At 40.4% G+C, this 13,244-nt stretch overlaps 1 protein-coding gene across 1 annotated transcript in view; it reads right to left on the bottom strand.

Moving 5' to 3' along the window:
• Positions 1–13,244, bottom strand: part of ankfn1b (ankyrin repeat and fibronectin type III domain containing 1b) — a 275,489-nt gene that overhangs the window by 197,928 nt on the left and 64,317 nt on the right. Inside the window, exon 3 of the mRNA XM_080454714.1 lies at positions 11,369–11,559. Within this exon, the coding sequence (XP_080310840.1) occupies positions 11,369–11,559 (191 nt within the window). The remainder of the gene's footprint in view (positions 1–11,368; positions 11,560–13,244) is intronic.

Raw genomic sequence — 13,244 nt, 5'->3', positions numbered from 1 at the left:
TAAAAGTCTCAATGGTGGGGGCCCTTTTAACATGGGGGGGGAGCGCATTCCATAGGGTGGGGGCTATGGCAGCAAAGGCTCGGTCGCCTCTGGTCTTTAGGTTGGTCCTTACTGTGACCTCGAGACTTAGCTGGCCAGCAGACCTCAGTGACCTTGGGGGGGTATAGACCTTTATGAGGTCAGAGAGGTACTGAGGTGCCAAGCCATTCAGGGATTTAAAAACAAACAATAACATTTTAAAATCAATTCTGAAGCGAACAGGTAGCCAGTGGAGTGAGGCCAGCACGGGCGTAATGTGCTCACGCCTACTGGTTCCTGTCAGGAGGCGTGCCGCAGAATTTTGGACTAGCTGCAGGCGTGCCAAGGAGGCTTGATTTAGCCCGACATATAGCGCGTTACAGTAGTCCAGACGTGTGGAAATAAAGGCGTGAATGACGCGCTCAAAATCATTGAAAGACAGAACTGATTTAATTCGGGCAAGCAGTCTCAGATGATAGAAGCTGGAGCTGACCACAGCATTTACCTGTTTGTCTAATTTGAGCACATTGTCAAATTTGACTCCAAGGTTGGAGACAACAGGTTTCACATAAGACTGTAGGGGGCCCAGATTGGTGGGTATAATGCCAGGACCACTAGGCCCAAACACTATGACCTCACGTCTTTTTTTCATTGACACTTAGAAAGTTAAAAGCCATCCAGGTTTTAACATCTTTGAGACAATCTAGAAGTGGTGTCAGGGAGCTATTACTTTCCTTCTTTAAGGGCATGTAGATTTGAGAATCATCTGCATAGAGATGGTATGAGATGCCATGCTTCTTAAAAATTAGTCCCAGGGGGAGAAGATAAAGGGAGAACAGTATAGGCCCAAGGATCGAGCCCTGGGGGACTCCGGAAGACAGGGGCGTGGAGGATGACACAAAATCTCCAAATTTGACTGAGAAACATCTCTCAGATAGATAAGACCTAAACCAGTCTAGGGCAGTGTCTGTGACACCAACACACTGCTCCAAACGGGAGATTAGAGTCTTGTGATCCAGGGTGTCAAAAGCAGAGGTCAAGTCAAGGAGTAGCAAAATAGCAGAGTTACCTTTGTCAGTGGTCAATAGCACATCATTGAATACCCTCAACAACGCTGACTCGGTACTGTGAAATGCTTTAAATCCAGATTGAAAGACATCAAAAAATATTGTGTTCCTGCAAGAAAGACTGTAATTGAAATAAAACAGTTTTCTCAAGGATTTTAGAAATTAAAGGAAGTTTTGAAATTGGTCTGTAGTTTGCCAAGACAGAGGTATCGAGACTGGGTTTTTTGATTGGTGGTGTCACAACTGCTGTTTTAAAGTATATTGGTACAACACCTGAGGCCAGACTGCTATTTATGATGTTGTGGACACTAGGCCCAATGGACTCCCAGACCTCCTTAAAGAGGTGAGTGGGGATAGCATCTGTGGGGCAGGATGAGGTTTTGAGTTGCATGATCAGTTTAGAGAATGACACAGGGTTGAAATGATTAAATACAGTTGTGCAGGTGACAGCCAGAGAGGGGTCTAGACAGCCTAAGTACAGTACTTGAGTACATGTACTTAGTTACTATCCACCACTGGTAGTGTATGTGTGTCGTTGCACCCCAGGTCCACGCTCTGTCTCCCCCGTGGGTTTTGTCTTCTAATTGCGCTGAGCGGAGAGTAATATGTAGCAGAGCCTGGATGCCAAGATCAAATACAATATTCATGACTGTATTTACATTATAAATAAGATATTTGTGCATGCCCTATTTAAACCTCTTTTTACATTTTAAATAAAGTATTTGTGCAGCCCCTGATGAAGGCTTTGCTATGTTCTGGCACACCATGTGTCCAATTTCCTACACATTTAGCCTAAAAAAATCACTCATGGCTGTAGCCTTTGGATAGTGTGTAGGCCTAACCTTTAATTGTTCCGTATACATTTGTGTTCCTTCTTTGGCCCTATATTTTGCCTCAGTAGCGAACTATTCTTCATGTACTTTCCACCACACTGGATGCCTATTACTGCACTTTGCTGCCTCCCACATGTCAGGAGTATAACGCAGTTGATATCAAACGGCACTTTCCTGCCTCCCACAGGTCGGGAGTATAACGCAGTTGATATCAAACGGCACTTTGCTGCCTCCCACAGGTCGGGAGTATAACGCAGTTGATATCAAACAGCACTTTGCTGCCTCCCACAGGACGGGAGTATAACGCAGTTGATATCAAACTGCGCAGGTGTTGAGTTACGGCTGCCACCATGGGGTCGGCAGTGCCTCATGGGTAGAGTGGCCGGTAGAGCGGCCGGATGGCAACCGTGAGGTTCCCAGGGCTCCCCCAGAGTTAGTGTCGAAGTGTCCTTGAGCAAGACGCTGAACCCCTAATTTGCTCCCGATGAGCAGGTTGGTGCCTTGCATGGTTTCCTCCGCCATCGGTGTATGTATGAATGTGTGTGTGAATGAGTGCCGGGACTCCCGTGCCAGCAGCTCTATAAAATGAGTGGGCCGTTAAAAATATTGTGTGGATGCTTGAACATCACATTTTCTCTGATGCGGTTCTATATTTATCACATACTAGTTTTCAAGGCAGCGCTCAGAAGTAAAGAGACCTTTCACGGCTGCGGACACAAACTTCTCTCTGTGAATCACAACGTGTGAAACTGCCCTGTGATGTGACAGTAAAGTTGATTCTTTCTTTCTTTCTTTGGTGCCCTTGACCAACCTGTAAGAGTCGCTGGTGCAGCCACAGAGATCGGCCCTCCCTCCCTGCCTGGCTTCCCTCCAAGCTGGAGGCACCGTGGAGGATTCAAACCCCTATTTCCCCACGGTGGGTGGTGGTGGTGGGCACGAACTGTATCCCTGCGCCACCCGAGCTACTTTAATAATGATTTAATATTAAATGTCTAATGTTTTTCATTTAACATAATGTTAATTTAGCCCATTAAGACCTGAGGCCGATTCGAGAAATGTCTTCTAAAAATCCCAACAGTATTCTGAAAAACATATGTTTCTATATCAGTGGTTCTCAAACTTTTTCATGTCAAGGACCCTCAAAATGATATGTATTTGGCCGCCAACCCCGATCTCAAAATATTTTATTCCTGGGACCCCCCAGGATCAAAGATTTGAGTTAAAAATGTTTGCTTTAAAATAATATATATTCAAAGATTTGCGCACATGTTCACTATTTTTCAAAAATAGCAGATATACAACCTCGTAGCGCGGCACTCGGTGCCGCGTTATGAGCTTGTATATCTGCTATTTTTAAATAGCCAAAGTGTAAAAGAAAAAAGTGACACAGATGAGTTCCAGGTCTTAATGGGTTAGAGGAAGCTTTGTGGCAGAGTTTATGTTACTGTAAATCTTTGCTGAAAACATATTCGGTAACACTTTAGAATAACTATTCGTTATAAGTAGTTAATAGATCATTCATAAACTGTCAGTTAATGAGTTATTAATGACTTGTTAATTATTTGTTAATAGTTAGTTAAGGATTAATAACGATGCATTATAACTGGTTAATAGATCATTTATAAACCATTAGTTAATGAGTTATTAAAGTCTTGTTAAATGTTTGTTAACAGCTAGTTAAGGAGTTGTAACCATGCCTTACAGATAGTTAATAGACTACTAACAAACTATTAGTTAATGAGTTATCAATGACTTGTTAAATATGTTTTAATAGTATGTTAAGGATGTATAAATATGCCTTATAGATGGCTAATAGATCACTCACAGAGTATTAGTTAACTGACTTATTAACTGTATGCTGATTATTTATAACAATGTCTTATAAATGCCTTATAACTAGTTAATAGATCATTTATAAACCATTGGTTAATGAGTTACTAATGTCTTGTTAAATATTTGTTAACAGTTAGTTAAGGAGGTATAACTATCCCTGATAGATAATTTATATATTACTCACAAACTATTAGTTAATGACTTGTTAATAACTTGTTAAATATTTACTACCTGTATGCTAATGATTTATAACTATACCTTATATATGTTCAAAGGATTATGAACAAGCTATTAGTAAAACACTTACTAATGGCTAGTTAAGTATTTGTTAATAGTTAATATATGTTATTGGGTAGTTATTCTAAAGTTGTAACTATTCCTCATTTACTAACATGAGTTAAGTATTTGTTAATGGTTAATTTATGTTATTCTAAAGTTGCAACTACTCCTCATTTACTAACATGAGTTAAGTATTTGTTAATGGTTAATATATGTTATTGGGTAGTTATTCTAAAGTTGCAACTACTCCTCATTTACTAACATGAGTTAAGTATTTGTTAATGGTTAATATATGTTATTGGGTAGTTATTCTAAAGTTGCCACTACTCCTCATTTACTAACTATTAACAAATACTTAACTTACCTTTTACAAATCAATTGTTAATGATTTGATTCCCATCTACTAATACCAGAGACACGTTGTACAACAGCAAATGGGTGGTACAGAAATTTGATGTGATACTGTGGACATATTTCACATTTTGGTACCTCAACCTTGCTCAATATTTTACAAAATAAATACCACAGATGAAATAATGAACAATTTATTTTTAATGAATAAAGAAAACAGTACAAAAAAAAACAAATGCATCCATCTAAAATAACAATAGCAAATAAAGAAATAGTCATATCAACAGTAATACAGTAATTAGAAATAACCAAAAGGAATACCTTCATAATCCCATCATAATCCGCCTCTACAGTCCAGATTACATATAGCTTTATCCAGTGGATATACAGCACACACATTAGCTTTAGCTTTATAGCAGGCCTTCTGCAGTAAGCTGTATGGCCACAGCGACACCATGTGCTAAAATTGTAGCTATGCTAATATTGCAGCTAACAGGCTAATAAGTGTTCCCAAATTATAAATCTTACTCTTTTTCATCAAACAAATAAAAACGAATTACTTAAATTAACTAATAAACACAACAGTCCATACAGTTTTCATGGTTTTGCACTACATCACCTGAAATGCATAAAATAGAATACACAATGTATCAGATACAGCACAATGACCCCTTCTCTTGTGTCTTGTTCACAATAGCTGCACTGCGCAGGGCTGAACAACATCCTGGTCCTTTCAAAATAAAAGGCAGTTCAGCTTCAGAACTCCATTGAGACACACTGCCATCTACTGACACAAAGTGGTATTGGTACTACACTACAGACTAGTATAGTTGAATGAACTGAACAGTTTTTCTTCATTCAGTAGAAATATCAGATTAGAAATATCAGATCTACAAGCTCAGACTTGAGCATGTAGATCTGCTATTTCTAATCTGCTATTTCTACTGAAAGAAGAAAAACTCAAGAAAAATGCCCCTTTTCAACATGTCAGGCCATGACCAGAAATGGACTCATAACTGACCCCTAGGTGTTTACTGGGCCTTTTTAGAAGTAATAACCCTCAATTTGAAATTTGTGAAGTTGCAATTATATTCTTCTGTTTCTCTTCATTCGCCAGAAATATCAGACCAGGAATAGCAGATCTACAAGCTCACAACACGTTGCAATGCGTCTTGCTGTGAACTTAAAAATCTGTCATTTCTTATCTACCATTTTTGGCAATGTTCCATGTATGTTCCATGTATTTTTATTTCATTGTCCTATACAGTTCAGTTCATGCCACTACACTAGTCTGTAGTGTAGTATCAATACCACTTTGTGTCAGTAGATGGCAGTGTGTCTCAATGGAGTTCTGAAGCTGAACTGCCTTTTATTTGGAAAGGAGCAGGATGTTGTTCAGTTATTGTGAACAAGACACAAGAGAAGGGGTCATTGTGCTGTATCTGATACATTATTGTGTATTCTATTTTATGCATTTCAGGTGATGTAGTGCAAAACCATGAAAACTGTATGAACTGTTGTGTTTATTAGTTAATGTTAATAATTCGTTTTTGTTTGTTTGATGAAAAAGAGTAAGATTTATAATTTGGGAACACTTATTAGCCTGTTAGCTACAATATTAGCATAGCTACAATTTTAGCACATGGTGTTGCTGTGGCCATACTGCTTACTGCAGAAGGCCTGCTATAAAGCTAAAGCTAATGTGTGTGCTGTATATCCACTGGATTAAGCTATATGTAATCTGGACTGTAGAGGCGGATTATGATGGGATTATGAAGGTATTCCTTTTGGTTATTTCTAATTACTGTATTACTGTTGATATGACTATTTCTTTATTTGCTATTGTTATTTTAGATGGATGCATTTGTTATTTTTGTACTGTTTTCTTTATTCATTAAAAATACAATGTTCATTATTTCATCTGAGGTATTTATTTTGTAAAATATTTAACAAGGTTGAGGTACCAAAATGTGAAATATGTCCACAGTATCACATCAAATTTCTGTACCACCCATTTGCTGTTGTACAACGTGTCTCTGGTATTAGTAGATGGGAATCAAATCATTAACAATTGATTTGTAAAAGGTAAGTTAAGTATTTGTTAATAGTTAGTAAATGAGGAGTAGTGGCAACTTTAGAATAACTACCCAATAACATAAATTAACCATTAACAAATACTTAACTCATGTTAGTAAATGAGGAATAGTTGCAACTTTAGAATAACTACCCAATAATATATTAACTATTAACAAATACTTAATTAGCCATTAATAAGTGTTCTACTAATAGCTTGTTCATAATACTTTGAACATATAAAAGGCATAGTTATAAATCATTAGGATACAGGTAGTAAATATTTAATTAAGTTATTAACAAGTAATTAACTAATAGTTTGTGAGTAATATATAAATTATATATACAGTATATGTAAGGGATAGTTATACCTCCTTAACTAACTGTTAACAAATATTTGACAAGACATTAGTAACTCATTAACTATTGGTTTATAAATGATTTATTAACTAGTTATAAGGCATTTATAAGACATAGTTATAAATAATCAGCATACAGTTAATAAGTCAGTTAACTAATACTCTGTGAGTGATCTATTATTCATCTATAAGGCATATTTATAAATCCTTAACATACCATTAAAACATTTAACAAGTCATTGATAACTCATTAACTAATAGTTTGTTAGTAATCTATTAACTATCTATAAGGCATGGTTACAACTCCTTAACTAGCTGTTAACAAACATTTAACAAGACATTAATAACTCATTAACTAATGATTTATAAATGATCTATTAAGCAGTTATAAGGCATTGTTATTAATCCTTAACTAACTATTAACAAATGATTAACAAGTCATTAATAACTCATAAACTAACAGTTTATGAATGATCTATTGACTACTTATAACGAATAGTTATTCTAAAGTGTTACCACATATTCATATTTATCACATGAATATTGGTTATATCGGTATCCTTCCAGTTACAAATAATCTGGATACAATCTAGATACAAGTGGCCCGAATGACCAAATGCAATTGGGGTCTATCTGTCTTTGCACTTGTCTCCAAGCCTATACGTGTGAATCTGACAACTAGTTCATCTTCTGAGGTCACTGACTTCTATTTCCCCTGCTACTTATCAACTTTGTTTCATTTCCCCGGGGAACGACAAGCGCTGGAAGGCGGATGAATGGGCAGAGGAGGAGAGAGAGAGGTGGCTGAAGGAATGAAGGATAAGGATGAAGGGGCTCACGAGGTGACAGCTCAAGATGAGAGACATTTTGTTAATCCCATAGGGAGGAAATACAGTTTTCAGCGTCACCCAGTTGATAATCTCTCAAGAACAGATTCTGAGCTGCGCTGCTGCATCTTGTCGGGTAGGGCCATTCAGAACGTGTGAACAGTGGCCTACAAGTGGGCCGGCCTTAGATCAGGAACCAAGCCGCGCTTTACCCAATCAAATGTAGTGGGCGGGATTTAAATCGGTGCGTTCGCTTTCTCATGCGTTCCCACTGGAAACAAACCCAAGCTCATTCAACAATGGCGTCCTCTGAGCCGGCAACACCACGGAAAGTTAGTAGCATTTTAACTTGTTCTTCCATTATAGAAACAAGTGGGCGTATAACCAAAACTATCCATGTTCCGTGGGAGAAATGTTGTTTAGTGTTCCGTGGGCGAAATATTGTCAGTGGGAATGAAAACATAGGAGTAGGGCTGAGGGTGGACCAAACGGGCCAACTTCCTGCTATATGCGTCACTTTTCCACCGGGACACGCCCCCCTCATCTAAACTGAGTGGCAAAACATTGAGCAGCATGGAGCGTTGGAGTTTGGAAGCGCTCGTTGGAAATCACTCAACGGTCCTTCGTACCACCTGTTTCTAAATGCATGGCACATAATGCAGGAAACGAGCGCTTTCAAACTCTGACACAAAATAATCACCTGCATGGATTTTATTGACAGAAAGTAGCTCATAACATGTCTTTGGTGGATTTTTATGAAACAACAACTTTGCTGATAGAAAGAGGATAATTCAAGCTTTCCGTACAGCTGCCATGTTGGTGAGTTTAAAGGTTCTATGACATTCATTTTAACTTTTTTTATTTGTTATGTTTTTTGGGGGGTTTTATGACCTCAATTACACCCAAAAAATCTGAACTTTGAACATTCAGTGGATTTTCTGTGGTCTGGGGTTTTCTGAATAATTAGGCTGAAAAGTAATCTAAGCTTGGCCCTTCGGCAGTGAGGTCACAGCCGATTAATGCCGCCCACTCTCCTCCTCGCCCCTCCCCTCCCCTATCCTTTCCTTTGGGGGGGGGGGCGGAGCAGAGGCGATGATTGACAGGCAAAATCCCTCACTAGCGACACCCGCAGGCAAAGATAATTTTTTTCATTGCAGTTGAAAAGGCTTTAGAAATGTGAGAGAAAAACACCTGCCATGGATCAATGGAGCGGAATTTTTTGTTCAAACTTTCTATACACGTTTGAAGGACCATGACAAAGACTTTTAATGTGTGGTAAAACTGAACGTCATGAAACCTTTAACATCATGTAATACAATCAGATAGGACTTTTCTGTTTGGATGTATGGGCTGTCAAGGCCAGAAAGTTTTTTTTTGCCACTCAGTAGGCGTTCCCGCATAACCTCCGGCTACGATGATGTCACGCGCATAGGCTCTATTGGGCGGTCCCCCCAGAGTGAAATTCAAAGGGAAAAAAACAGCAGAGGGCGCTGTTTTTCCTTTTATTTGACGATGGGTTCCCAGATTGCCCAGCTGATGGATGCTTAGATGGTCATGATGAGCGCACGGGAGCAAGCAGTTAGGTGTTAGTTAGGTGTCCTGCTCAGGGACTCTTGGACACACACAGACATGGACAGCCGGGAAAGGGGAACCGGTGACCTTCTGATCACCAGACGGCCTCTCTTTACACACTCAGTTAAGGCCGCCGCCAACACCAAGCTCAAATCTAACATTTGTGGACTGTGGGTGAGATAAGGGGTTTGGGGGGGGGGGGGAGGGTGTCCTTCAGTGAGGTCATCTGAGTGATACGAGATGGCGCTCACTCTGTCCCTGAGCCAGGGCTGATGGCTCGTTGATTACTGTCAGTTCCATTCTAGGAAATGTCGTGCCAAGGGTGGGGGGGGCAGGTTGTTTCACATCTGACAGCTATGAGTAACCCCCCCCACACCCACACCCACACCCACACCCACACCCACACCCACACCCACACCCACACCCACACCCACTGGCACTGGGGTTACTGGGTGCAGATGCTGCCCACCTTATGTTCCATGAAGGGACAGAATGTCAAAGACGCGGATGTCATAGCAGATACACTGTATATATATATATATATAGGTAATCGTGCCCTTTTATCTGCTTCTACCGTGAAAAATAAGGGCTCACCCATGGCAGAGATGAAAGCTATCTGTGTTCGCACACAGAGTGCGGCCTCCAGACAGACTCTGTGACGTCTCCTTGAACCGTCAGTAAGTTTCACTTACAAAACAGCGTGAGAGACAGGAGGCCTGTACCTGTGTCGTGTGAGCTCCCGCTGAGACAGCTGGCCACTTCTTGCAAAGCGTTTCAGAAGGTGGCGGATATCAAAGGAGAACGGATTTTGTTTGTTGGAAGGGTGAAGATCAGGAGGGAGATGGGGACCACCTGTATCACAGTGTACCTGACAAGCTTTGGTTAAAGCCCCCGGTGGACTCCTCCTCCAGCTTGAATGTTTTGGCCTCTGCAATGGCAACTTTTCTTGAGTTTGTCCCGAAAGCGGGAAACACAACAAAAAAAAACATCTCAAGAAGCAAATCACGGTGGTAGAGGAATAAATGTCTCAGAGGCCTATAAGCCTGAGACTCCCAGAGCAGTAGCTCACTCCCCGTTGGGAGAAAGTATCAACCACTTAAATCACGCTGTGTCTCTGCAAAATGTGTCTGAAAAGAACCTTGTATTTTTTTTATCCGGCCACTGTAGCTCGCAAAGACATGCTGTGAATTCTGGTGATAACTATAGGATACCCTGGGGACATTGTGGGGGAAAAGCCCAAACACCTCCTCCCTCTTGTCACTTTCAGGTGAGAAAAGCACAGCTGGGGCTATTTTGGAGAGAAAATGAGGGGAATAAAGTGGACAATTCTCTATCTGGAAAATACGGTAACTGGAAAAGGGTCTGCTTAGCCCCCTTACAAAATGAAAATGGTAAGCAGCTCTGTTCGACAGGTTGTGTTTTACATAATCAAAACAATCACATGATGAAACCACTCTGCAATAAAAGCCCAACACCAGGCTAGGCAGTCAGGCTGTTGTCAAGTGCCATATTGTGCTATTACCAATCCTGACAAAAGCAAATAAGTGTTCCAAATTTGCATTTTCACTCAAAACATTAAGACTAAAGGTCCTTACACACCGGGGCGATTTTTTTCATGCGAATAATACGTTTTTTTTAAAAACCTTGTAAAGTCAATGCAAGCTTCCACACCAGTTTCGCGGAGCGAAAAAAGCGTCTTTTAATTATTCGGAACGAGTCCGAATTTTGTGTATATTCGCCGGTCTGTAACCGCCTTAAGGCTGCAACTAACGACTATTTTCAGCCGATTATTGAAACCCTTAATCAGATTATTGCTCTTAATTAGCTGTTACCTTTTAAATGTAGTTTTAGGCATTTTCTAACTAACAATAAAAACAATAAAGACAGTAAAAATGTATATCTGCTATTTTGTTTTGCGGTCGTTTGCATTTCCAAGGGGCGGACTCAAAAGAATGCCTCTGGGGATAAACCCGCCCCATATTTGCACACTGGGCCCTGATTGGTGCCCCACAACTCCGGGGGGCAGGGAAATCCAATCACAACCGGGCGGGGCCAGACCAAATCTGCCGAGGGCTATTATTTTTTTCTTATTTTTTTTGCACTGACAGATTTGTCTGGTTTCCAGGCTAGGCTATACTGAAGTGTGTCCTCCTTACCTGCAGGTGGCAGAGTGCAGGCTTTCGGATGGTTGGCGGCGGGAGGGGCCGCCGGGTTCTTCCTGCGTGGCGGGCTTCCACCGGTCATCAGGTCCGCGTGATGGACCCTGGAGACCGTGGGGGACTGGGGGATGCTGGGCAGGGTGCGGGACTTAGCCAGCAGCGGCCTCTGCAGCTTCCTCTCCAGAGACCTGGTTGGGAGCAAGGCAGGAAGCCAATAAGAGATCAGCTTATAGGGCACCGTGTTCCATTTAACCAATTAAGACCTGGAACGCATCATGTGTCACTTTTTTTTTTGGAGCTAAAAATCATTATTTTACACTTTGGCTATTCAAAAATAGCAGATATACAAGCTCATAGCGCGGCACCGAGTGCCGCGCTATGAGCTTGTAGATCTGCTATTTTTGAAAAAACATGAAAATGTGTGCAAATCTTTGAATATATATTGTTTAAAGCGAACATTTTTAACTCTTTTCTTTGCTTCTGGGGGTCCCTGGAACAAAATATTTTGAGATGGGGGTCTGCGGCCAAATACATATCATTTTGGGGGTCCTTGACATGAAAAAGATTGAGAACCACTGACATAGAAACATAGGTTTTTCAGAAAACTGTTAGGATTTAGAAGACATTTATTTAGAATCGGCTTCAGGTCTTAAAGGGTTAAGAAATGTTCGTCCATTTATTTTTCATTACTCTGTTTTGAAGTGGATTTCACAGTTTTCACAATCGAGTAAACAAATTATGGACACAAAGACACGCACGCACACGCACACACACACACACACACACACACACAGCTTATTCACAAAAGCCGACAAGCGTGCTGTCACACTGATCGATAATGAAATTACTCCCACCTCAGCGTAACAGAGGACCATTTAGAATGCGGGATCAATAACAATAACTTAGCCTGTAAAGCAGCCGCACGGTCAATAATATGTGATACCAATCAACCAGACACACTCTAGAGTCCTCATAATAACACACAAGAGACACACGAGAGAAAAGAGCAAATGCCAGTCAAAAAAAAAATCAAAGTCAAACCAGGGCAGATTTGGCTTTGATCAGGTCTAGTCTTACGTCAGGTTTGTGTTTCAACCGCTTTCAACTGGTTTCATTATTTATTGATTTTTTCTGTTTCGAAGATCTTTCATCATGTAATTCTCTATTTCAAAGTTCACTATACTTACCTTACTTAACCCATTCTGGGAACACGTCTCTGTCATTTTTTTGATTTCTTTGGCTATTCCAAAAAATAGCAGATATACAAGCTCATAGCGCGGAATCGTGAAAAGTTGTGAAAATACGTTGTGAGTATATATTTTTTAAAGCGAACTTTTGTAACTAAAATCTTTGCTTCTGGGGCGTCCCTGGAACAAAATATTTGACAAATGTTTGCTTTAAAAATATATATATTCAAAGATTTGCCCAAATTTTCCACGATTCAAAAAAAATTGCAGATCTACAAGCTCATAGCGCGGCACTCGGTGCCACGCTATGAGCTTCTTCTTGTTGGTTATTATTATGACCAGATCTGATGGAATCGAATTTGTGAATTGGGAGTCTGAGAGTGTGAAGCGTCGCGACCTCGAGGACTGGCTGTGTGACATGTGTGGTCACGGAATACACATGATCTCGAACCTGAGAAATGATGAATGAATCCAGGTCCCATGGCCATGCAGGGCCTCCAAGCTGAGGTTGGTGCCTTGACCAACTCACCCTGCACTGTTTTCCTCTGCTGCCGAGCTCATGATTCATGCATATTAACTTTTTATAATATACTGCTACAGGCATGTCTCTGTCTTTCTGTCTTTCCTGTCTCTCACTGTCACTGTCTGAAATAAAGAAAATATTTGGCAGAAATGCCAAAAGAAAT

This window comes from Gymnoscopelus braueri (assembly GCF_963280865.1).
Source record: "Gymnoscopelus braueri genome assembly, chromosome: 17".
In the NCBI taxonomy this organism is placed as follows: domain Eukaryota; kingdom Metazoa; phylum Chordata; class Actinopteri; order Myctophiformes; family Myctophidae; genus Gymnoscopelus; species Gymnoscopelus braueri.
Note: the sequence above shows the minus strand (reverse complement) of the source record. Positions and strands in the feature narration are given on the sequence as shown.